General features: G+C 36.8%; 1 protein-coding gene across 1 annotated transcript in view; it reads right to left on the bottom strand.

The window, feature by feature from the left end:
• Nucleotides 1-27,828, bottom strand: part of LOC145667018 (succinyl-CoA:acetate/propanoyl-CoA:succinate CoA transferase) — a 125,811-nt gene that overhangs the window by 56,465 nt on the left and 41,518 nt on the right. Inside the window, exon 2 of the mRNA XM_081734704.1 lies at nucleotides 4,916-5,068. Coding sequence (XP_081590830.1) covers nucleotides 4,916-5,068 — 153 coding nt within the window. The remainder of the gene's footprint in view (nucleotides 1-4,915; nucleotides 5,069-27,828) is intronic.

The following is a 27,828-nucleotide window of genomic DNA, read 5'->3' as shown; positions in this document are numbered from 1 at the left end:
GTCTATTTTCATTATTTTTTAGCGGGCTTACTTTTGAACTTAGAACACTGAAATTTTGCACACTCATTCAGTGCACCCCTTAGTATTTTTAAGCTCTCTGCGTTAAGACAGGGAGGGTTCAGAGGAGGCAAAAAGGTAAAATAATAATAATAACAAAAAATATCTTTTCTCGTGATTCTTCCGCCTCAGATACATGGAGGCATGTGAATTGTACCATTTGAAAGGCTGCTCTATTCTGAAGAGAATGAGGTACAAAACATAACCCTAAGATAAATAGGGATGTCTCAGGAAATTTTTATATTACATCCGAGTGTTTCGGGGTAATCTGGAACATAATGGACTCATTGGTGATCCACACATCCAGTCTGGAGCATTCTTAAAACTGTCTACGTAATGCATGCTGTACAGTAACAACGGAAATATACTTATCACATTTCAAAAACACAGAATGCTTTCTGCTTGCATAGGCCAAATTTTCAAAGCTTGTCTTATACTGCTTAACTGTCGCCACGAGCCAAGATTACGAATATGAAGAATTAAACTTTCAAATGTATACTTTTGTTTCATCATTAGGATTAGGTTTGTCAGCTTTCGGATCTGTGGTCATGTTAGCCTTTTACGTATGAAAGATGATATTCCTCGGCGATCACATTACCTGGGCAATGGACATAACCACTTTTTTTTTTTTTTTTTTTTTGTTCTAAAAAAAATCAGAGCCAGCTGACTACGGAGAACACTTCCTTTCGCCCATGCGATGATACTAACTAGTCGAAATTTGCGATTGAATTCTTGTCTTCTACTCGTGTGCTTAAAACAACGAGCACCATGTTTTATACGTTATACATCGGTACAAGGAAAAATAGCTGCGCCACTCATTAGGGAAACGGCTTAGTGAAAGATACGTTGCATGTTTTTCAAATGTGTACGACATTGCTAATAACTCAAAGAATGAGAAAAGTAACAAAATTCAAGGTTTCTTTAAAAAGAAAGCTATTTATTTATTTATTTATTACCAGTTATTTAAATATACTTGAATATCTTAGGACAAAGCTGAAGTGTACTAATTTGCTATATTATTAACACTGTTTCCAGCCTGAGACAAGAAACTAATTAATATTCTCATGTTTCGGTCACCGACCGACCTTACAAAACGAATTTTATTCATTCTTCAGAAAAAAAAAAAATATATATATATATAAATGCATAGTTATTTGATAGTAGAGTGCTAATTTCTAATATGGAAGTTAGTGCTGGATTCGATAGTTATGTGCTCAGGGGGAAGCCCAAGAAATTAATACATGAAAGAAAGTAAAAATAATCTAAATTCTTTACTGAGTTCAACACGAAGACGCACAAAATAAAGATGATAATCATGTTCATGAGCATTCTGAGAATTTATCAGTGCAATTATCCAACTACTTTACACATTAGCAATATTATTTCACCGCAATATCTTCACGCTTACTGTAATTTTCTTTAGCCCATGGAACCTACTAGTAAATTGTTTATATTAGTCCATGTGAACATCTATAGATTGACTGAAGTCTTTTGAACACATGAGTTAATATTTAAACCAATACAGATATGGTCTCACAGTAATGATAAATTAGTTACATTGGCTTATTACTGAATAAAATAAAATGAAATTTCTACTTTTATGTTCCACGAATATGCCCTCTAGGCAAAGGGAGGCGGATAATTAACGAGAGTGAATGATTATAAAATAATAGGTGGAATGCTCATGTGAAAGGAAACGTCAGAATTAGGAGAACCCACGGACACGATGCTGTTTACCACAAACTCATATGGCCTGGGTTCGAACCAGGGATCCCTCACACCGGAAGTGACCGCTCCACTATTGATCCACTGTGCCTTTTGATAATGAATGTTTGTGATATGTCATGACGAATAATGAATATTTTGTTCCAGTAAGTAATCTTGCAAATGTACCACCATCTAGCAAGCATTAATCGCCTCAAAGCTGAAGGCAGGCTTGTACCGAATCCAAAAATGTAGCGGGGGGGGGGGGATCCATACATATTATAGTTCATCATCATATTACAGTCTATTTGCAAACCTACCGTGAAAATTTTAGGCAGAAAGTAAAAATTTGAGGGGGCGGCCTCCCGTGGATACGGGCTTGGCTGAAGGAGAGAAAGAATATTAAAAAAAACTTACGTTTGTCTACTTAAAACACTATTTCGTGTAAAGTTATTGAAAAGAAAAAGCTGAAGTTAAAAGAACAACATATGTAATACATAATGAACTTCTGTCAATATTTCTCTTGTTTAGGCTCGAAAAATCCTGGACGCCAGGTAGTCAAGGCGATTGGAAATACGAATCTGGCTCCTAAATAAGTTAAATCCAAAATAAAATTATGTAGACCCATGTATGAAATTGTATTACTATGATGCCTAGGTTACAGGAAAAAAATTTCGAGCACTTCTCTTCTTTATGATGCTCTTTCAGCAACTTAACCATCTGTTTGCCTCTATTCGCTACAGCTTTCTTCAGCTTCAAACCACCGCGGTGACCACAAAAGCATTTTCCTTGTAAAAATACAGTAAGAAAGTAAAGCGCTATATAATACGATTCTTATAGCATTAAGATAAGAATAGTTGTAGCAATGGTGTGGAGTGACCAACTGTTAATATGAACAGTAAATAGTAGAAAAATGAAAGGATGTAATAGGATATGAATTTTTAAAAGCGATTAAGAGTTTTTTGGTGCAGAAAGTGCTTATTTGTAGCCGTAGTATAATAGCATGGAGATTCACGACAAACCTTCAAAATTAAGAAGAAGCTATAATATGATGGCCTAGATATTATCAATCTACGCATCACTTAATTTGAACTGATATAGTGCTTAGGCTCCTAATGTTTTTGGTGTAATACAATAGAAAAGTAATCCTGCTTAAGTGAGCAAGTATCTAAAATATTTGTAATGGTAGAATATTACAAATAAACTTTAATGTATTTCAAGCTAGGGAAAAAGGTCTTATTAACACGTTACGTTTATACACAGTAAGTGTATTACTTATTTTGGCAGCTTTCCTTTTACTATTCTACTAAATTTATTTGTAGTTTGCAGTAAGAAACTGCAGTATGAAAAGATTCCCTGAAGGTTCCAATGCGACTCCCAGAGCGATACCGATCTGTGACGTCACGCCAAAACCCCTGCTTTTGTTACCGTGACGTAAGCAGCTCATTTTTCCCTTGTTTGAAACGTTGTATCTCCGAAACGAAGAAATATTTTTCTGAGATTTTTGTTATGTGGTATATTGAAGACTAGTTCTACACGATGATGTCTTTAAATTTCAAACTTTGGCCAAAAAGGAAATGCCCATTGTGGAGGAAGAGGAATGGTGAAAAAGAAACTGGCCTGCGGCCACAAAAATCTACGTCAAAAAGCCATCCAGATCAAAAAGTCATTTCTTATGCTCGATGAAAACCAATATTGAAGCTTGGAATTAGCAGGTGGTAAATTGCTATCATTTCCAGTTTTAATAAGGACATACGGATGGGGGACTTTTAATTGACTCCGAGAAACTGTTTCTTGCTATCCACCTAGTTTTGGCATAAATACTGACCCAAAGTACATTGACACAAAATTGTTCGATATATTTTAGTATCCTAATAACGTTAGTTACATGGATGCATTATGAACCAAAATCACAAATAATTATTCAAAATGGCCATCATTAGCATGCACACAGTCATTAAGTCTTTGTGGTCACTCATCAATTGCATTATGTAAAACATCAACTGGAAAATCTACAGCTGCTTTCGAAAAGACCGCTTTAAACTTTCAATATTGAAATGTCTCTTCTTGCAAGCCATCTTCTGAAGCTAGGATCACAATTTGTAGTCCAAATGGTTTAGATCCGGACTTAAAGAAGGCCAATTTGAAGCGGAAATGAAGTCCGGAACATTTGCCTCCAGCCACTGCTGGATTGGCTTGTCCGTGCCTTGTGCGTTGGGGCTGGGTATTACTGAAAACCCCACTTCTGTCCATGGAAGAGGGTTTTGGTGAGATTCTTGACTAGTCTCTCATGCACTGTCTCCTGGTACACTTTGGCTAACATTTTAACCCCCTTTCCACAGAAATGGAGCTTCGTTGTGCCCTCATAGCTCACATCCCATCACACCATGACTGAAGCAGGATGCTGACCCTCTGGATCCTTTGAGCCTTTTCACCAGCTTCTCTAGACGATGTGTCATATATCTTCTCATTTTGGGTGTTGAAAGTCTTCTCAACACTGAAAAGGATTCAACAGTGCCCATTAGGAGCCTCTGGCACTTCAGTTCATTTTCAGAAGACATCCTTTGCGTTGTTTGTAAGCATGGATAGTTAATGTGTGTAGTCATAGACATTTTCGGTATCTTTAGCTGACGAGCCACGCCACCACTGTTTTCCCAACTTCCGGTGTCCGTACTGTGCGCAGTCTTCAATACCGCGGACGATTTTTCACAGTTTCAGTCTCAACAAAGCACTGGACAGTGCGGTTTTTTTTTTTTTTTTTTTTTTTAATAATTTGCAGATTCAGGAGAGTTTTGAAAATCTTCCCTGGTGATTTGAATACCTTGTGCAACGCTGCTTTTCGTACTCGCCCCATTCCATCTTGAACACTTACAACTGACACCTTTACACTTCTTCAGCTCATCTAGCAATGACTCACGCTTTACGATACCACTCTTGACCCACTTGTTTGTACGGGCGGAAGTACAGCCACCCTCAAAAGGTAGGACAGTATTTATGGTAAGCCTAGTCTCTTATTCTGACACTCGAGATACCCGTCCTCTAAGACTTCCCACACTTTGAAAGTCGAAAAAGTACAATGAACACTCCTAGAAACAAATTTACAAAATTAGCCGTAAATTACACTGAAAACAGTTCCCACATATGAAGACCTTACCTTCACATTCTGCATCTCCGTATCTCGCAGGACCTTCTGTATGCATGTGACATACACGAACACATTCAAGGGGTGCACACTTGCCCCATTCCACCATGGCTTCAACGAGGTTGATAGGCGTGGCGGCAGCGCCATGGATAAAAACAGTGTCTCCTGAAAATACACAAAATGATAGAGCATTTAGTTAAAACTATACCAATAAGTACTTTTCAAAAGATTACTGTAACAAAGCTCAAGATTTTATTTATTACAATATAAGCTAGTTTTTTTCTTTATAAACTAAGGGCAAGGCCCTGTCGCCTGACAGGGTCCTATCCTAGAGTTATCGCCGCTTTCAATAGTTCGAACCAGTAGTAATGTACTGATTCTCTAAGTACAACTCACAGATGACGAGAAGAACCCTAAAACAGGGGTAGCGGGGAAAGGTCAACTACACGGTCAAGTCCATTTTTGGTTTTTGAGGTGTGGTCTATACTTAGATGTCGTCTGCTACTCCGGGTAAATTTATATGTCTGCTATTCCGTGGTATCATTTGAAACCCCCATGCGAAAAGTAAGCGAACCCATACCTACGTCACACTACTTCTGCTAGGGTTCTTCTCGTCATCTGTGAGCTGTACGTAATCAGGGTGTCTACTGAAATTCAAAAATGAAATTTCATGACCTTTTCTTTACCAAACCATAAATCAAGAGCGAATTTGGGTGCGAATTAGGCCGAATTTTCATGCAAACAATAGAAGCGTTCTTTACTTGCGATTTGGTGGTGTCTAAAGCCGACCATAGACAGTTTCGGTGGTGATTTTTGACGTTTTATGAAACAACATTTTCAGACTGTACTTATGTTTGTCAGAAAATCGTGACACAAAAGCTAAATTTCTTGACTTTCATGACCGTTTTCTGATTTCGTGACTGATAGACACCCTGGTAATGGTAAGTTCATAATGAGCGCCGTGGGCCACGATAAAATAAGAACCATATTTGAGGACCAAGTATATTATAAATAAATAGATAAATAAAAATAAAAGATGGCAATTTAAGAACATATGTTTGTATTCCTTTGTGAATCTTCGTTCTATTTTACATTCTACGTATCCTGCCTCTTGTTCTAAATGGTTAGGCTAGGTCAATTAGATTTCAGCTACAAGCATTTTAAATTAACTATATGACATCTCTATTTTTTTTTTTTTAATAAAAATATGACATGTTGCGGGCACAAAATAATAAGAAAACGCCGCGCCGGCGAAATGCCGGGATAAAACAAAAAAGTCGAAGCAAGAACGGAGGAGAGTAGAGGACCTCTACAGGAAATCCAAGAACAGTAAACACGCCTCCAAATTTTGATTAATTATATCATGATTGAATTTTTCTGCTCCGTGGCAAACTTTTCTGCTGATCCGTGCTAAGTCGTACCGGGACAATGCGAACCGACCCAAACCGTGCCATTCAGTGCCTCATGTTCCCATGCACCCGCGGCCTGGCGGGAAACTGCAATGGAAGTAACATGACACTCGTTCGTGAGGTATGACTTCATTACCTTATTTTTTGAATCACCTACACATTTTTACAATCTTAAAAGCAAAGGGAGTTTACAAAGTGAAATTCCCGCTCATTTTAAAGAAATACTAAGAATATAAATGATGAGAACACAGAAATTCAACAACCTCAACTGATTCTAACAAATAAATAGTCACGTGTATACCATATGAAAGAGTTTGGTTTCTGTGGAATATTTTCTCAACTGAAAAAACGAAATGAAATTTTTGAATTTTACGTCCCACTGTTATGCCGGCTTGGATAAAGGAGATGATAATAAGAAATGAATAAAATAGTGGAATAAAGACAGTGAGAGGAAACGGGAGAACCCCGAAAAACCCACGCACACGATGTTTGTTCAAAGTTCACTTGGCGCGAGCTGGGATCGAACCAAGGACCCCATGCATCAGAGGTGAACATTCTACCACTGAAACCACCGCGGCCCTCAATTAAAACTGAATCCTAGAAATAATAGTAATTTGTACCCCTTCTGGTTTTAGTAAAGAGATTCGAGTGGAGATACTAGATTCTCTTTGGAAAGCTTAATTGATAGGAGAAAACAGTTTCCCCACTATTCCGTTTCTTACTCTTAACAACCAACATTAAAACCGGAAGTGGTTAATTTGAGCCACTTTTGGTTTGAATAGAAAGTTACGGGAAGCAGTTGCCTACTCTTAGAATGCTAAAAAGACTGAAAATATTGTTTTTCGCTATCTCTTACCCTTTTTGAATTACGTAGATCAATATTGAAACTAGTAGAGTAGTGGATTTCTACCTCTTCTGGTTTTAGTATATCGTGAGTTAAGGATGCTGACGAAAGGTATTCTTAGTGTAACGTCCTGGGCGAGATAAATCCCTCTATAAATGTAACGTATATTGGGAACCACCATTTAAAATGTAATGATTAATTTATATTATACATATATTTTTACGTTACATTTCAGCCCACAGTCTGTGTAGTTTAAAAAAAAAATGTCAAAATGATCCAATCACATTAAATCAGGCACGACAAATTATATCACTATTACCTTTATTCTCCAAAACTTCATTAATTATACTTTTCTTTTTCGGTTGTTATAGCAACGTTTTAAAACAAGTAACTATCTGCTGTTATGATAACTATAAAAGTACATCTATAAAACCAACATATACTTTTACTATTGAGATTAAATCTTATTTCTTTCTATTTAGAATCTACAACATATATATTCTTTTTCTTCTTCTTTTTCTACACGACAGATTGTGTACTTTTATGCACCGTTGCCCAAAATCAAGATATAAAAATAGAAGAAATACAAAATAGTCATACAATATCGTTGTATTAGGACGGTTAATTGATCGCAGGAAATAGTTTCGCGCTCGATTTTTACCATTTTTGTTCTACAATGGTCAATGTAAAAACTGGAAACGGTTTATTCCTACCACTTACTGTTTGAAAATTAAATTAAATTAAATCTTTTGAGTTTAACGTCACACGATTATGCCCTTAAGGCTAAAGACGGAACTTAAGCAAATTAATGATAATCAAAGAATTGTTGGAAAAAGAGAAAATGGAAGGAAACTGAAGTACCCCGAGATAACCCACGGACACGATGCTGTCCAGCACAAACTTGTGTGTCCGGTGATTGAACCCGAGATTCCACACACCAGAGGTAAGTGTTGTACCACTGAGCAACCGTGCCCTGGACTTCCGGTTTAAATACCACCTGCATCAACGACGGGCTTATAACTTTTGACGCTCTCATACTGGCCAAAACTGATTCCCACATAGCACACTACGTCCCTGGGATGTCCCATTTTGATCCCAATCATCCCATTCGGTTCCCGGGATTATCGGGACAATAAGAAGACATCCCATGAACGTCCTGCATGGGACGTCCCGAAGGATTCCCATGTAGGATGTCCACGGGACGTCCCAGATGGGACAGGAGGTCCGAGGGAAAACCAATAGACATCCCTTCGTGGTCCCGTTGAATATCCCGTATCCCAGGATATTAGCGGACATCAAGGATCTCCCGCGGAAATCCTGTGGATGTCCCGGGAGCACATTCGGATAATCCGGGATGTTCCGTCGTCCGTTGCGGGCTCAGTCTCGGACATCCCGTGGACGTACTTGTGCTATGTGGGATTGTAATCCATCAAATAGTTTTTTCAGTTTTCTCTCTCTCTCGGAGGAACAGACACATGGACAGATTCAATACATGAAGTAGTTTTCGTGTACCAAACTCCTTAAAAATATGTTAGAACAATGCTTAATAGCGAAAAGTAAAAGTAACATCAAACCACTCGTTAAGGGCATTGGAATGAAGTAAAGAAATCTGATAACTTTTCATCACAAAGACGTCAATACCAAAGTTTAACTGTCTGTTTTCAGAAAAACATATTAGTCATGTTGACATATTTTATTTTTAATCTTCTCAATGCTATCTCTGTGAATACAACATAACCTTGTCCATAATCCAAGTTCTATTCCCGTCATAGGATTGTTTGAAGGAAGGCCAATGAATCACGACCGTAAGATATTTTAATCGCTCGCCTCCTTCAGTAAGAAACCGTGAAAGCCTCAAGAGAATAAATGACAATATCTTTAACCCTTTATCGGTATTGTATTTGTACATTTTTTTCTTGTTTTGGAGAGAGCAAAAAAGGTTTTTAAAAATTGCAATATATTTATTATTAACACAAGTAACAAATTACAGATCTAGATATTATATATATAATAGACAATTTAAATTCAATAGCAATACACAGTGCAATCAACGAGAAAACAATAGGTTTTATATTCAATCAAAGGATTAATTTTATAAACTGTTGTTCCTATGTGTATTTATTAGAAACAAACTGATTTACACATTCGGAACAGCTCATCAAATATATTAATGAATAATATAAATAATCTATGTTACCTATACCTTCAGTGTCCAATCAAGGTGCAATAATAACCAGCTGGAAAGAATAACCATCAACAACAACGTAATGTAATGCAACTTTTATTGCAGTGTCTCCCGTACTCCTGAGGGGGACAGGGATAAGTAAAGTAGTGGAAAACTGCAACATTTGAATAAAAGGTACATTTCATCCCAGAAATAGTAGAAAATATAATGCAAATGAAAGTAAGTTACATGTAAGAAGCATTTCAATGTGTGAAACAAGTAATCGCAACAGACGCTCCTGGCTGACGGTATTTCTTTTTTCGAGACAACTTCACACAATCACAAAGATTCATTGTTGCGTGTTTGTTTTAAAGTGACAAGGGTGTTCATTTCCAAATTGTTAAATACCAACAGTTTCACTATACCCCAAACTAGGGATGGGAGCGCCACAGACCATCAAATCGGGTCTCAGTGAATTTGGCACTTCTGGTGTGATTTGTTACGTAGTACGTGTTACATTTACGTAGTAAATATGCCACATCTACATCAATATCTATTCTTTTTGCATTTGCCCCCTTATAAGGTATGGTATGCTTAGTTTTTGCTAATTTTGACCCATGATACAATTTTGGAAAAAATAAATTTGATTGTAGAGTTAAAGCCACATCTACATTTACTTTTTCATAATTGTGCTCGCAGATCATCATAGGTCAAAAGGGGCTCAAAATATTGAAATCGAATTTTTTCAGAGAGGAAATGATCGGGGGAAGCTGTTAATTTTTTTTTAGACAAAGCTCTTGTATACACCTATACATACATCCAAGTTTGAACAAAATCGATCCAGCCACTCTTGTGAAATAAATTAATCCCACTTTTCTGATTTTGTGTCATTTCTCATGAACCAATGAGAGTTGAGGTTTGAAACATGACGGATTTATGTATCTTGGGGGTACCTACATACCACCTACTTGTCGTCCCAAGATTCATCTGGGACCATTTCTCTATACTTATCCTCCCATGCCCTTTGTAATTTAATACCGCAGTTTTAGTGTACTGATTATGATAAGTTCAGTAAGTACGCCAGAAATTTTTACTTGGGGGGGTGTTCAAGATAAAAGGTGTGCTTTCAGAATAGTGATATACATTTTTAAACAAACTCAAAGAAAACAGTATATTTTGTTACGCAACTATTAGCAAGAATAACTGGTTCCATGTTTCCCCCTCCCTGATGACTCGCCTGATCTTGAGTTATGATATTCCCCATCCCCATTCTTGAGCAAGTTGTACTCCACACTCAACAGATATGTCATTTCGTCTTAATTTAAAGACTGTTTCTTGAAGACAATACAGAAATATTTGGGCACTTTTGGCAGTCTCTGTTTTGTCGATTGTTTTGATCGAAACACTTCACGAAACAATGTCATGCGGTTCTCGAAGCCGTACATGAGAACGAGGTCGCTTGGTATTTTGAAGTGAAATAAATAAATAAGAATACTGCCTTCTTTCCTAAACGCTAAACCTTTTTTAACTTGATGTACTGATTGATACAATTGGATTGGACAAATAACCTATATGATAGGCCTACTGATTGATACAATTGGATTTGGGGGAGTATTCCTTTTCCATTCAGGGGTGTGTAAAGAAATTTGGAGAGGTGTTAGGGGGGTATTGATTACTCCCTGGATACGTTGACCTGGAAAGGATTTTACCCGATAGCTAAGGCGGGAGTTCCCCGATTTATATATAATTCTGTATAATGGTTTCACTTGTGCAACTGTATCTTTTTGTCCTTCTGAAATGACTCTTGACAATTATATTAGCAAGTATGTAAAGATCAGTACAACGTATTTTTATCATGAGTTCTTCGTGCGTGAGTGAGTTGTTAGACTCATCGGGCCTTATTCAGTCTTTTTGACGTATGATTAACGACATACTAAAGGCCTCATATGTTAGTAGAACTCTTTAGTATGGCACTAATCACGCGTCAGAACCAATCTGCATAAGGATCGTCGTGTTTGTGTAAAATTAGTCCCGGTTTCAAGTCCTCGGACAAGGACTGATAACTAGGCGCGTTAAAATCAGTAACGAGGGAGTTAGAGAAATACAGGATGGACGTAGTAGGAGTTCAGGAAGTTAGGTGGGAAGGAAATGGGTCTGAGAATTCCGGAAATTTTACCTTCTTTTACGGGGAAGGAAATAAAAATCGCCAGTTAGGAACAGGGTTTTTCGTTCATAAACGCATATTACCAGCAATTAAACGGGTTGAATTTGTTATTGATAGACTTTCTTTTATTACTCTTAAGGGAAGGTGGTGTGATATTGTTTTAAATGTACATGCCCCAACTGAAGATAAGGATGACGATATAAAAGACAGTTTTTACGAAGAAGTGGAACGGATATTTGACCAACTCCCGCGATATCATATGTAAATTCTATTAGGGAATTTCAATGCGAAGGTAGGACGAGAGGATATTTTCAAACCGATTATAGGGAAGAAAAGTCTGCATAAGGAAAGTAATAACAACGGTGTTAGACTCGTGAACTTTGCAACATCCAAAAACCTAATCGTGAAGAGTACAAAATTCTCACATCGCGACATTCATAAATACACTTGGACATCACCAGACGGGAAAACACATAATCAAATTGATCACGTTTTAGTAGATAGAAGAAGGCAATCTAGCATAATTGATGTCCGGTCATTTAGAGGGGCTGATTGTGACACTGACCACTACCTGGTAGCAGCGATAATACGAGAGAGGTTATCGTTGAATAAAGGTAATATTCATTGTCCGAAAACGGAGAGATTCAATTTAAAGAAATTAGAAGAGCCAGGTAAGACAGGAATACCAGATTGAAGTTTCGAATAGATTCTCGGCTTTAGAAGATTCGCAGTGCACTAGTGTTGAGGATACCTGGATTGAAATTAGAGATAGCATTAAAATTTCAGCAAAAGAAAAATTGGAACACGCGGAAATACGTAGGAACAAACCATGGTTCGACCAGGAATGCATAAAACTAGCAGAGAAGAGAAAACAAGCAAAATTACGCTGGCTACAAAATCCGAATGAAATAACTACACAAAATTTCGCAGATATCAGGCGGAAAACTTCCAAAACTTTTAGAACAAAGAAACGCAATTTTCTGAAAGCTAAAATTAAGGAACTTGACGATAATAGTAAAAATAAAAACATCCGGGACATGTATAAGGGAATCAACGAATTTAAGAAAGGCTATCAACCTCGTGCTTACATATTAAAGAAATCTGACGGTACAGTTCTCACTGACACGGATAGCATCTTAAATAGATGGAAAGATTTCTTTGACGATTTGCTTAACACGCAACCGAAAACTAGTGTGCGTGGAGAAAAGGAGATACACACCGCAGAACCGTATATTCCAGAACCCAACCGAATAGAAGTAGAAACCGCTATAAAGAAATTAAAGAAACACAAATCTCCGGGTTTAGATGGAATTCCGGCTGAGTTAATTTTAGCTGGAGGCGAAAAATTGTGGAACAAGATACACAAACTCATTCTCCTTATCTGGAACAAGGAAGAATTGCCACAAGAGTGGAAAGAATCAATCATTGTTCCAATTCACAAGAAAGGCGACAAGACTGACTGTAATAATTATCTAGGCATTTTTCTTCTGTCAACATCCTATAAAATCCTTTCAAATATTCTATTAGTAAGATTGACCCCATACGCAGATGAAATTATTGGAGATTATCAGTGCGGATTTAGATGAAATCGATCAACTATCGACCAAATATTTACCATTCGCCAAATACTCGAAAAAAAAAAAAAAAAAGTGGGAATGCAATACCCCAATACATCAACTATTTATTGATTTTAGAAAGGCGTACGACTCGGTTAGGAGAGAAACATTATACAGCGTTCTTGCAGAACTTGGAATACCGAGAAAGCTAATTAGATTAATTAAGATATGTTTAAGTGAATCCCAAAGTAAAGTCCGGGTAGGAAAATTTTTGTCCACGAGCTTTCACGTCGAAAATGGCCTGAAACAAGGAGATGCGTTGTCGCCATTATTATTTAACTTCGTTCTGGAATACGCTAGAAGGAAAATCAGAGATAGCAACCAGGGCCTAGAGTTGAATGGTTATGGCATATGTTATGGCATAATGGTTATGGCATATGGTAATGATGTAAATTTAATAGGAGATGATAGGAGAACAATAGAAAGAAATGCAGAGATCTTATTAAACGCTTGCAGGGACATGGGTTTAGAAGTAAATGCAGAGAAAACTAAATACATGGAAGTGCGTCGGGACCGGAATAGAGCAAATAATGGATGCGTTAAAATATTAAATAATACTTTTGATAAAGTGGATACTTTCAAATATCTAGGATCAATATTAACAGAGGAAAATCATATTCACGGAGAAATTAAATCTCGACTAAAAGCAGGGAATTCGTGTTACTATTCGGTTCAAAATCTCTTGTCGCGAATTCTGTCGAGGAATTTGAAACTTAAAATATATAAAACGATAATCATGCCTGTTGTTCTGTATGGCTGCGAAACATGGTCGCTTACTCTGAGGGAAGAACATAGACAAAGTATTAAGAGAACAAGGTCCTGAGACGAATATTCGGACCCAAGAGGAACGGGAATGGGGAATGGCGAAAACTTCACAACGAGGAACTACATAATTTATATGGTTTACCCAACATTGTTAGGGTCGTCAAGTCTAGGAGACTTAGGTGGGCGGGTCATGTAGCTAGAATGGAAGAAAGTAGAGACGCTTTCAAAGTCTTGACTGGAAGACCAATCGGAAAACGACCATTAGGAAGACCTAGGCCAGATGGGAGGACAATATTAAGATGGATCTCGCAGAGATTGGAATACAGAGTAGAAACTGGATGCAGTTAGCTAAGGATAGAAGTCAGTGGAGAGCTTTTGTGAACGCGGCATTGAATCTCCGGGTTCCATAGGCCATAGAGTGAGTTAGTTCAAGTCCAAATGGGAACAATTTTTCTCGGTTGTAAGCCGAGAAATGGTTTGGATTCCACCTTAAGCTTATATGACCGCTTTCACCGTAACCGCATTGTTGCATAATAATACCAAGGTGATACAAACTTATTTCTGTCCGTATGTAATATAAATAATACCAGACCCGTAGCCAAGGAGGAGCTAGAGAGGGCACTGCCCTCCTCTAAAAATAACGCTGAACAGAATTTTCGAATTGATTCAAAACCAGTGATATTCTTGCAATTATATTTACCAAATTAAATTCAACTTTGCAAATTCGACTCATTTCTGTGTAGAATTATGTGTTTCTTGCAAGACGCACAAAACATCTTCCATTGCCTGTACCCATTTCAAGAATTTCAAACCGTACCCTATAACTGCAACTACGACAAGCATTCAAGAATACCAGGTGCTTCCAAACAACAGTATCATAGTCCACAACGTTAGTTGTAAATATAAATAAACTGTAGTGTCTCGCTTATTTTGGAAGGGAGAAAATTGAGTGCAATTCTATTTTGTATTGATATGATCTACAATTGCTGTAATATAATTTTGTCCTGATGTTTAAAAAATAAATACTTCAATTTTATTAATTAATATGAAACAAAGTACCTTGCAAAAAGCTTTTATTAAGCACACAAAAATGAAAAATACGGTTTTGACAATTCAAAAATAAAATACAGATTATATAAATAATAAATATGCAATTTTATGGTGTTCTTTGATGTCTTTGTCATTGCCCCCTCAATCTTCATTTCTGCCCCCCTAATAAACCAGGCCGACTACGGGCCTGATAAATACATACTACAAATTATTTAACCCTTAATCCCCGATGTCCCCTTAATCCGTGGGACTCCACAAGTAATGTAATACCTATATATATACCCTTTTATTTTTTGTGTAGCTCCACGCCTTTCTCAGTACCTTCTAGTCAATTGAGTTTGAACGCTGTTCTGCGGCAGATGTGCTGAAAATTTATTTCACTGCTGCTCGTGCGTTTGCACGGGGTTTCTGCAACATTCCTGTGCCATACCTGATTTACTGTTTCCAGCTGATGAGGTGGATTTAAATTGTGATATCTGTTGAAATTGAATTGTTTGGTTACAATCCACTTTGAATATGTCTCTGCCGTCCACAGTTAAAGATTGTGAACCAAAATTTGCAGAGAAAGTCGCAGAAATAATGAACGATGTGGGTAGGGATTTGTCTTATGTATTGTTTTCGGATGTGGATGCTGAAAGGGTTGTCAGTCAAAGTGACCATGAAAGCAAGTCGGAGCTATCAGAAAATGACAGTGACAGTTCGTCTGATAAAGCTAAAATGTGCTACTGATGAATTTTATTACGGTACGGACGAAACAGACAAGAATTAAGAGTCCAAAAACATTGGTGATCTTTATGCTCTGCAGGTTTATAAACTATTGTGATTGTTAAAGATGCGGTGGTTTCAGTGTATTCTGATATCCTTTTCTAACAACAAAACAATAGAATTTTGTGTTAGAAACAGTAAATAAACTTTGCAGCTATGAAAAATACGACCAATATAATATGGTCATGTTAACCTAGTTGATATTTGATGTAGTGTGTACCCTTTGTTTTTTTTTAACTCAATTATGTAATAATACAATATACATAAAGCGTTAAAAAAATAAGCAAAAGAAATAAAAATTTAAAAACAGTAATTTTTATGTACAAAAATATACATATTTCGGAGTCCGTGGAACTCCATGTCGGGTTTTACGTGAAAAATGCTGCCGTCGAGAGTTAAGGGTTAAACAAACAAACAAACAAACAACAAAAACTAGTTTAAACAAAAAACCTTTATTTAAAAAAAAAAAAAGTTTTGCCAACCCTGGTATTATAATCTCTTCTAGTAACTACAGTTCTTTCAACTCTTTAATACTGCAGTTGGGTGCAGTAATTGTTTTTCCAATGGGCAAGTTATGTTCAAGTTAATCGGATATTAGTGGTTTGAAATTACAATTGGCAAAAGGCCAGTACTGAGAACGTCTATTCGATGATGTTGCCATCTACGCCCCTACTATACAGACACTCCACTCCAGACACCAACCAAGGACACTGGATATGTAGACCCTAATACTAAGCTAGCTGATAGCACAGACTGTTAATAGGAGCAGGATATACCTGAAGCACAGATTCTAAGAATACCGAATAAGTCACTCTCCACCTATAGGACTTTTCTGTTTTTGATTAAGGAAAAATTGAAACGCATTTTTTAAAAAAAGAACTTGGATTAAATTAACTGACATTTTATCACAAAATATTGCTTTCTTATTTGTATAATTATACTTCATCCTTTGTCAAACTTGTTAGCTACTCCATCTCTTTTAGATGAAACAAGGCTCACTTACGCGTATTTCTTCTACGGAACCGACAACTTTAGCCAATTGTCTGAATGACGACCTTTTCATTAGGCCGAATCCACAGGCGCATAAATGTTACTAACACGATTCTGTGAAGTTCCTCCAACGACAGAAATACCCTGACACACGCTGCAGATTAATAACCTTTAAAAACACAATTTAATGGACTAATTAGATATACTTCTACAAGATAGTGGGAATCAAGTCAATGAGCAATTCACTTTCTACTACCTTTTTAAAGCAGAACTCAAGGAAATGATGCACGTGATACGATTAGGGTTGCCAACTCTAGAAAACAAAACAAAAAAAAACTGCACCCCCCAAAATTCTCTATGATATAGGTTTAACCTAGTAAGAGTCAGTCTTGGGAAGTAATGTAACGCAAGTAACGCGTTACTTTCTAAGTAACGTTTCCTAGTAACGCGTTACATTTTTTCCAAAGTAACTGTAATGGTAACGCGTTACAAATTATTAAGTAACGTACCTAGTTTGCGTTACTTTTTTCGCGTTACAATTCGGATGAGTAACTACAACATATGTTTAGATTTTCGAAAAAAAAAAAAATGTTTCTTTCCTGTAAGTGAATCTCTCAGAATGGAACAATAGAGCACGAACTACGTATATCAGTGACCGACACAAAGAAACAGATAAGATCATAGTGCCACTTGCTGTTTTTGGAAGATGAGAATAGCCTCAGGAAAATCAGATGTACTAATTGCAAGCACCTGGAAGATTTTGTGGTGGATTTTGACAGCTCCAAATAAATACATTCAGTAAGTGAACTACGAGTGCAATGGTAGCGGTACTCTATTTTATTTTGATTGGTGTTGTTTTTATAAAGATGGAGAACGAAAATATTTTATCGTTCGAACATTTGAAAGAATACTTTCTCTTAAAAGCTGAAGATTATGGTGAACAGAATTTAAAAGTAAAGTGGTGTCCCGGCAGAAAATATTTATCAACAGGTATGGTGCCATAATTAACGATATACAGTAAGGGGTTAATATGAATAAACTGTGTTCTGATGAGCAAGCTTACTTTATTGATGTAATGTTGTTGGTATGTAATATTAAAGTTCTTTTAGATCAGTCTGCGTATCCTAAAGTCCCATTGATTATAGAGTTTGGAACAACTAGGTTTAAAAAGCATGTATCGATTTTACAGTTACTGGCAAGTTTTGATTCACCCCTAGTTCATGTGTTCTCTACATAACAAAATTGTTATTATTAAAAAATTAGTTTAGCAGAAGAATAATAAGCAACCATTTTTTCTAACGCATAGGAATGGGCACGAGTCAAACTAAAACTCGAGTCGAATTAAAGCTGAGTTTCGAGTCGAGTCAAAGGTAATATTTCCGAGTCGAGTTCCGAACAGATTCACTGTTTTTGGCGTTGAGTTTCGAGTTGAGTCGAGTCGAGTTTGATAAATCTCTCGCTCGTTTTGAAATCATGGCCTGATTACACTAGAAAGCGAAAGCCATGAGAAATGTAAGCTAAGCAGTAATATAGAATGCTTTTAGTGTTGCTCACGAGAGGGGACACTGCTCGCATCTCTTCTCGTCTCGATAGCGAAACCACAAAAGATTTTCTATAACAAACTTAGCTCAGCTCGGCTCGGCTCAGCTGAGCCGATGGCTCGAGACGGCTCACTTGGGGTGAACCATCGGGTCGAGCTGGCTTGGTTGGGATGAGCCATTTGCTCAGTTCAGCTCAACTGAGCCGAGGGCTTTAGCCGACTTGGTTGGATGAGCTGTTGGCTCGGCTCACTTCTCGGTTCGGGTCGATAGTGCATGAGCTGTGAGCCGAGCTGTTCGAAACGTTGGCAATTCTAAACCCGGGCCGAGCAGTTTTGAAGATATTTGGCCAGTGCCCTATAACTTTTAACAATGTTTGGCTCGAGCCCGAATACTCAACCTAGACCCTCAACCCAAATTCAAAAGCTTATGAACAATGTCCTTGACTCCTAGACTTCACGACTACCGAGATTGGCAATCAGCTAGTTTTTTTAGTATTCAAATACAAACCGCCCATCTTTCCTGTTTATACAGTGTTGTTATAATTAATAATAATAATAATAATAAGAAGAAGAAGAAGAAGAAGAAGAAGAAAAAGAAGAAAAAATATATAATAATAGCGGTAGTAGCACGGAAAATTGAAGTAATAAGATTTTTTTTTCACATATTCAAAGTTTCGAGCCTAAAAGTAACGCGTTACTTTTGATGTAAAGTAACAGTTACTTTTTGGAAGCAAGTAACGCGTTACATTTTAAGGGAAAGTAAAGTAACTTGTAACGCGTTACATTGTTACAAGTAACTTACCCAACACTGGTAAGAGTGAAGTATCTCTGTTCGAACCAGAGGAGGAAGGAGGGGGCAATTGCTTTTCCCTTCTCCGAAGTTTGAGGAATACGTATACTCAGTGGCATATTTACGATTTTGTTTCGGGGGGGCTTTGCTAATTTTCGGGTAGGGGATTTGCCTGAAAATGTGAAAATTCTGCAAGATATTTCATATACTTTATTATAGTAAGTAAGATTTCGGGGAGGGGCTTAAGCCCGGACGTCCCACCTAAATACGCCACTGCGTATACTTAATCGATTGTCTATAATATACTAGTACAAAACGTGAAAGTCTTTTATGTCGGTGGTACACTTGTCCCCCCCTTCAAGCGAAGTCTGAAATTACGCCTGTGGTCCGGACCTATCCATAGGAAGATAATGTACTATTGTGAACAAAAGTGCATTAGCACCTGTATTCTGCATAATCCTTTGTACATTCACTAATAATCTTAATAGATACATTGTGCTATAAATGAGAAACTGAAATTGGCATTATTAACTGACCATAGGCGGCAGTTATTTATCAGTAACTGTCACTTCTTTAAAATTATCGAAACAGATAAAAAAAAAAAAAAAGATATTAATCTATATGTGACAATTTTGGATTTGGAAAATGACATTTATTCTTTCAACTTATACTTCAACCACAGAAATGGCTTTAAGAAGTCCTTTTCCACTTTCAATAAATGTATAAAATTCCTTACAAGTAAATTTCAAATTTTCCCTGATACAGTCCCTGCCATCTCTTTAAAATAATCTAAACAGATGAACAAAGTATGTTAAGGTTAGTGTAAAGGGACAAGTTTTGCCGATAGATGTCACTACAGTCTTCGTATCTCTCCCATGTATTTTTTACCTCCCACGAAAATTTATAATTTCTCTTACAAATTTCAACCTAGAGACTTCAATAGAGAAGGAACTTCATAACCTATTAAAGGGAACAATCCGTGCCGATTTTTTATTTAGAATTTTCTTCACAGTCGAAACAGTTCCATTGTTCAAGGTTTTGGTATCCATTTCAACAGTCAGGCCATTTCAACAATGAAGAAAATTCTAAATAAAAAATCGGCACGGATTGTTTCCCTTTAATATGTTATGAAGTTCCTTCTCTAGAAATTTGAAGTCTCTAGGTTGAAATTTGTAAGAGAAATTATAAATTTTCGTGGGAGGTAAAAAATACGTGGGAAAGATACGAAGACTGTAGTGCCATCTATCGGCAAAACTTGTCCCTTTAAACCAACCTTAATCTTTGATAGATGGGGAAAGGTGACAGTTTTGGATTTCCAGAATGAAAGTTACTTTTAAAATATATACTTTGAACTAGATACATATTTGAAAAACCGGTCATAAAGGGGTTTGTAAGAAGTTTGACCGGTCACCGGCTTTTATCAAAATAACAGCAATAATTTGGCCGGCTAGTTGGCAACCCTAGATATGATGAACCTACATGTCAGTCATTTTCACTAGCCGATAATGATGTAAAAACATGCTTTTACGATCGGCAAGTGAGTTTCCTTTCATAATACTTCCAAACTATACGGATTCAACACTCAAAACTTGAAGCAGTACATCTATAACTACTGGTTGCAATAGATTAATAACATCAAAGATAGAACCTATTTCTCAGAAGTACAATGAATGTTACAAAGCTATTATTCCTATGCTTTAGTACTTTTCTTCTATGTCGGTAAAGATTGAAACCGGAAACCGTCAATTTGAACGTCGCTCTAACACAGACACTGTGCCATATCAAAATTGGGAATAATATCCGAATTATCAGGACTAGCTCAGGAGAGTAATGCTCCCGGAAGTAGGAACGGAAAACACAGTTCTGATTGGTTGGCGTTATCTATGTCTTGCCACGTTGCATTCAAATAGCAGAATTCAGACGATTGTTGTTGTCGGTCCTCGTGGCCGAGTGGGCTAGCGCTATATGCTAGTAATGAAAATCTCTTTTGGCGTGAGTTCAAACCCGGCCCGAGGAAAGTTTTTTTAAAACATTTTTATAACACTTTTTAAATTGAAATAATACGAAAATAATACTCAAAAATGTGATTTACTTACTTTTGTGCAGATAAGTAGTAGTAGTAGGAACGGGTTAGAAGCCCCGCAGGGCTCATTTTGTTGCCCTTGGACTCCATGATATAAGGCTCGTTTTGTTCCCCTTGTACTAAATTATATAGATTTTGTGACCAACTTAAAACAACTGACTAGGATAGCGCGTAAAACAGCTGGCTAGAGTAGCGCGCGAAAAAGTACTTCCGGGAGTATTACTCTCCCGAGCGGGTCGTGAATTATCAGTTTTTTTTCTTTTCTTTTTTCTTTCTTATAAAAGTAATTATAAACCTATTCTATGCATTATACGTATAACCAAGCATCCAATTATATCACAGTTACTATCCAACTAAACGCTGACAATGGTACGTTTTAAGAGAACAAGAAGTTATATAATAAACACAGCTTATTGTTTGTAAAGTACCAAAGGCCAGATAAAAGAACATGTTTTATCTAAAGGTCAAATTCCTAGAAAACAATTCAATACTACTAATACAAGAATCGTTATCATATTGGTCTACTTAGAACATAAGCTTTTAAGTACATTCATTGATCTCTTTCGACTTATTTGCACAATGGCACAGCACATTTCCTCCAAACAAAAGCGGAACATTCTGTTAACTTGACAATTCCATCTTCGGGCGATTACGAAGTTGTATGTCAACACGCACGATTTGCTTACACAAATAAGAACTAGTGGCTCTGCAATCAATAATTTATCGATTATATTTGGTTGAACGACCTTAACGAATTCCCTTGTGGCTAAATGCTTGGAGTTCGCATTCGAGTTTGACTCCCGGTGAGAGGTCATGTGGGTCAGATCCCAAGTTTAAGTTCTAAGAGGTCAACGTCTTACATAGCCTTGGTGGTAAAAACAGATCCTAAACCAAATAAACGTTTTAACACTTGACTATAAGAAGAAAGTAGTATGTGTGCGTGCGGTCTATTTTCGCAACAAAAAAATATATATATATATATATATATATTTAAATGCATGAAACATGATACTGTTTCCTTTAAACTTTTTTTTATTCTTTTTTCTTGGTGCTAAAATCTTAGTTTAAAATGAATACTGTGAAGTAAATAATATCTTAAGGTGGCATGGATAGTTGGAGGCGTCTATTTACAGCATCAAGGCTAGGTGACACTAGTGTTGCCAACATCTTGAAGTCACCACCGAGCCGAACCGAGAAGTAAAGAGAGCCAACAGCTCACCCAACCGAGCCGGCGGCTTACCTCAGTCGAGCCGCAGGCTCATCGCAACCGAACCAGCTCGAGCCGAACCGAGCCAATGGCTCATTCCAATCGATCTGGCTCAAGCTGTTGGCTCAATTCAACCGAGTCAAGCCGAGCTGTTTGACACAACTACCTAGGGAACTTCTCAACAGTAATTTTTTTCAGGCTGTAAGTAATATGTGCAGGACATTGGTTAAAATTGCTTCAAGTGTTTCAGACTCATGCTGAACACACACGCACATTTTAGATACATATAAATACAGACAAAAATTCGGTTCGAGCGGCTCGGCTCACGGCTCAGTTACCACCGAGCCGAACCGTGCCATCAGCTCACCCAACCAAGCCGGCTCGAGCCCTCGACTACTTACGCTCACAAATCGGAGAAATCTCCAAAACAAAACATCTTTCGGAAAGTTCGCATAAATCTTGGTACCACGATTCTAATAAACTACGATATTTGCAAAATACATCTATCGAGGAAGGAAAATAAGCACCATAAGCCAACAAATATTTTCTGTTTTCCTTATTGGCTGCGTGTGTGTGCCAATGCCTCGCATGTTAACAGGTTCTAAAAGCATGTTCACATATTACTTACTATCCCACTCGATTTAGCAAGCATATGTGAAAGTGATTAGGTGTTATTTGCTTGTCTAGCAAGTACATCCTAAGTTGAAAACAAAAACATATTTAGACTGTTGATCCTAATTTAATACAAAGCACATATACGTTTATTCTTGATTATATATTCTATAAAATACTATATTTAACTGATGATTGTCTTAATACATGTGTTTTAAACTCAATTTAAATATACACAGCTACACTAGTGGTAATGAGAAGTCAGTACCACCAGTATCTTGAGATTTATTTTATTTTATTTTATTTTTATTTTTTTATTTATTTTATTATTATTATTATTATTTTTGTAAGAAGACAGAAACTAGGCACTTAAAATGCAAGTTCTAGAATAGCTAGTGGACCTCTGGATTAGTGCATACAGATTTGCTTAGTAGGTATGTACAAACTGGACCTCTGGATTAGTGCATATAGATTTGCTTAGTAGGTATGTACAAACATTTTCTGACCTTTGGTCCCCGAGGTCTGGGGTATCCAAATTCAGGCTTACAACAGCCATGTGTGACAACCGTCTCGCGGGTTGGTCCCAGCCCACTGAACTCTCTCATCGGGCCCACCTAACTCGTTATTGAAAATATAGTTCTTACATAAACGCAAACTGAATTGAAAATTTTTTCTGGATAACTAATGTCCACCTCGAAAGTTTTCTCCGAGTTCGAACATGCAGTGTACCATCGAACAATGAAAGGATTGGGAACATCGCGCTGCGGTCTCATTGGTTGACCCCATCCGCCAGTTCGGTTGACGCAGACTATAGTTCAACATATGAAGGGCCAAGTTTCCCCCTTAAAATAGTAAGTGAATGGCTTTTTCCTGCTTTTCTGTAGTAAGTAAATATTTTGGTTACCGTTGTAACATATTTTGTGTGCCTGTGATACTGTTATGATGAATGAGTCTTTCCATTGAATATGACTTCAGTTCTTGTGAAAATGTTACACACTGTCTCCTACGGTCTTCGACGATAGTTAAGTCGTCTGCGATTGGCCCACTTCTTGTTCCAACTTGAGTATGTCTGGTTTCGACACTCACTAATTCCTACTTCGAACAAGAATTTCGAGAAAGTACATGGAACAAAATTATTTAAAGTTAATTTTAGATTAAACGTTAAATAAATGCAGCTTCTACTCATAATACAGATTTCTTATAAAGAGCATAATTTTTAGAAAAACTAAAAACAATGATACTTAGTACGTTGATCTAAACTAACTAAATCTATGGCCTATGGAACCTGAAGGTTCAATGCCCCATTCACAAAAACTCTCCATTGATTTCTGTTCTTACTTAACTGGACCCAGTTTCTAGTTTGTATTCCTATTTCTACGAGATCCATCTTTTGTCCTCCCATCTGCGCCTAGGTCTTTCTAATGGTCGTTTTCCCACTGGATTTCCAGTTAAAACTTTAAAAGTGTTCCTACTTTCTTTCATTCTGGTTACATGACCTGTTCACCTAGGCCTTCTAGACTTGATGACTAACAATGGTTGCTAAACAGTATACATTATGTAGTTCCTCGTTATGGAGTTTCTACCATTCCCAATTTCTGTTCCTTTTGGGTCCGAATATTCTCAAATTAGTACGCTGATCTACGAAGAATATTTGAACGTTGTAGATTAGAAGGAAAGATGAATTTATGGAACATTCTGAAATTGTGCTTTAATCAAATGTTCTTAACTGCTCTCGGCTAAACAACTTGGTCGACAACTTGAACCATGAAAGTTAATGCATTCGTGCGTTAACAATTCCATGCAACGAGGTAGTTACGCAATGCAATTCACTGATTTTGAGTCAAGGGCAAAGAGCAACTTCCTCCAAAGAACAATTACTCTTGAACTTGTTATGACAGAGCAGAAAGTAATGAAAACAATCATATGACTGCGTAAGCCATCTTTTCTTTTTGTCTACATTAAAATATACGAAAGTTTCTTATATAACCCAATCTCGTAAGAACGATTTAGTTACAATGAAAGTATTTTAAATTTAGATACAATCAAAAGAACCCGGTAAGCAATGATTCCGTGGTAAAACACTTCACTGATTCGATCCCAGCTCATGACAAGTGGACGTTGTGGTGGACAAATACCATGAGTTTTGTCGGGATTTTCCCATTTCTTTCCATTTTTCCCCATTCATGCATTTCAACCATTATCACAAACAGAATAATCGCGAGATGTTAAACTTTCAAAACACACACAAGAGACATTTTACAGTTTATTTACTAGCTGAAATGCCCATTCTTCGCAAGGGGAGGACACGTTATGTAAAGGATTTGAACCCCTTCTTCCTTTTGGGATACGCATGGGGGATGAATTTAGACTTAAACGCACAATTGTTTATCGTTTAAAATTTACCGTATTTCACACCATATACTGGAATTCTCGACTGATTTAAAACAATCAGATTATTCATATATTGTGTATTAAAATGCGATATCACTATGATAAAGGCATAAGACACCAGATCGTTGCCTGCTTTTTTTATGTTATGTTTTGAAAATCCTGCTCTTTCTGTAACGTGCAACGTACCCACGGGAGCTAACAAGTTGTCTATAATGTTTAATTCTTTGTATATTTATCATACATATCAATCATCAGATTTCCAGTCACCCCTATTTGCCACTGAAGCATTTAAAGAGGAGTAGGAGTAGTAGTAGTAGTAGTAGCTTAACTTGCGCTCTCCACACAGTGCATCATTCACATATGAGCATGAATCCCCTTGTCATTTTTCACAACACCTGTACATGTCCCTTTACAGACACAAGTGAAAGATGTTTTGATAAAAATTCTCAAGGGGTACCATAAAGGGGAGATTCTTAGATTTTTTTTTTTTTTCAATATCTCGCACCGTTTGCAGATTTGAGCCTACTTCCAGCTGGAGTTTCTAATTCATGTATGACCAGTGTTTTCTTTCTTCTTGCATGAATAAGCAAATACATTATACACACAACTAATTTAATGTCAGTGATATATGGTGTTCATTGGGAAAAACACTCCAAACAATAAAGGTTCATCTCAGACTGGATATATATATATATATATATATATATATATATATATATATATATATATATATATATATATATATATATATATATCCCCTGTATACAAATGTGTTGGAATGTGTAACTCATATGATATGATGCTTTTCTTTAAAAAAAATCAACACTGTAATAAAGAAATAACTGCCGTTTTTTTTTTTTAATATTCAATTAGAACTGGACAATCTACACAAAATTTGGAATCGAAAAGCGAAAACGGCACGTTTCTAGCACTTATGGTTTTTCGAGGTCTTTGTCGAAAGGACTGAAGACAAACTTTTCTTGAACACAAACGTATAAGCCTAGCATTTTAATAATAATAATAATAATAATAATAATAACTAGCTGAACCAGTCCACTCAGCGCATCGTTCTGCTATGATCATGGATCCCCTCACTGTGCATGTCTCCTTACTCACTCAAAGGACAAAAGTCTCACAAAGGAAGTGAATTGCTATGTATAGATGTTGGAGGGAGTTTGTAGCAAATTTGCAGAAGTTACACGATATCAAGTGGAAATATTTTTTCTAATAATTCCATATCCGCCCGACTACGCCTCATTGCGTCTCTTGAGGCCTTTGACTTTGCCAGTTCTCTACTGGTTTCCTAACACTGTAGTTTCGGCCTGCAACAATGTTAATCTTATGGGATCAAAACGGTCCCTAAAAAGTTGAATAGAACAATAACGACACTTTTTGAAAACTTGAATGAGAATTGGACAATCTACACAAAATTTGGAATCGACCAGTGAAAACGGCATGTTTCTAGCATTTGTGGTTTTTGAGATCTCACTCTCGAAAGGATTGGAGACAAACTTACAAACCTAGCATTTTAATATATAGACTAGCTGAACCTGCGCTCTCTACGCAGCGCATCATTCGCATATGAGCATAAATCTCCTCATTCCTCAAATCATCTCTACATGTCCCTTTGCAGACAAGTGAAAGAAGTCTTGATTTTAAAAAAAAAATCGGCAAGGGGTATCAAAGGAGAGATTTTTCGATTATTTTTTCTCAATATTTCGCATCATTTGCAAGATTTGAGCCTACTTCTGGTTGGAGTTTCTAATTCATGTATGACCAGCGTTTTCCTTCTTGCATGCAGTACGTAATAAATAAATACATTACATACAAAACTAATTATAATGTCAATTATATATGGTGTTCTTTGGGCAAAACTAAAGATTCATCTTAGACTGGAGAAATGGTTATCCTTCCTTTTTCATTATTTGGCCATTAAACAAACGCCTGAGACATATACAATTATGTGGTGTTGGCATGTATAATGAGTAGGATATGATGCTTTAGTTTTTTTCTTTTTTTAATTTCAACATTTCCAGTGTACCCGTAAAAACGCAACGAAGAAATAATGGCCATGTTTGTTTCAAATATTCAATTAGAACTGGACAATCTACGCAAAATTTCCAATCGATCAGTGAAAACGTCCTCTTTCTAGGACGGTAGTTTCCGATATCTCATTGTCGAAAGGATTGGACACAAACATAGTCTAAAAGAACTCCAAAGATGGCAGCACAATTCATTTGCATTGATTTTGGAGAAGGCTTATTAAAATACAAAGGCTTTGAACAATAATTTTAAAAAGATAAACTTTCTTTTAAAAAGATCTATTTAAATAATTATTTAAAGTACACATGCTTTAAAATGTTTGTGGTTGTTAAATGTGAAGTCACAAATAACCGTAAATGAAAGGTTTGAAATCAAAAGTTAGAGATTGGAGCTCTGGCGTTTTTGTTTACGCCTATCACGGTAACATATCAACTCCGTCACGGCTCGCCAAACGTAATACTGAACCTGGTCAGAATTCAGTCACTTATCGGC

The sequence above is a fragment of the Thermobia domestica genome, chromosome 12 (genome assembly GCF_964235325.1).
Source record: "Thermobia domestica chromosome 12, izTheDome1.hap1.1, whole genome shotgun sequence".
Taxonomy (NCBI): Eukaryota; Metazoa; Arthropoda; class Insecta; order Zygentoma; family Lepismatidae; genus Thermobia; species Thermobia domestica.
Note: the sequence above shows the minus strand (reverse complement) of the source record. Positions and strands in the feature narration are given on the sequence as shown.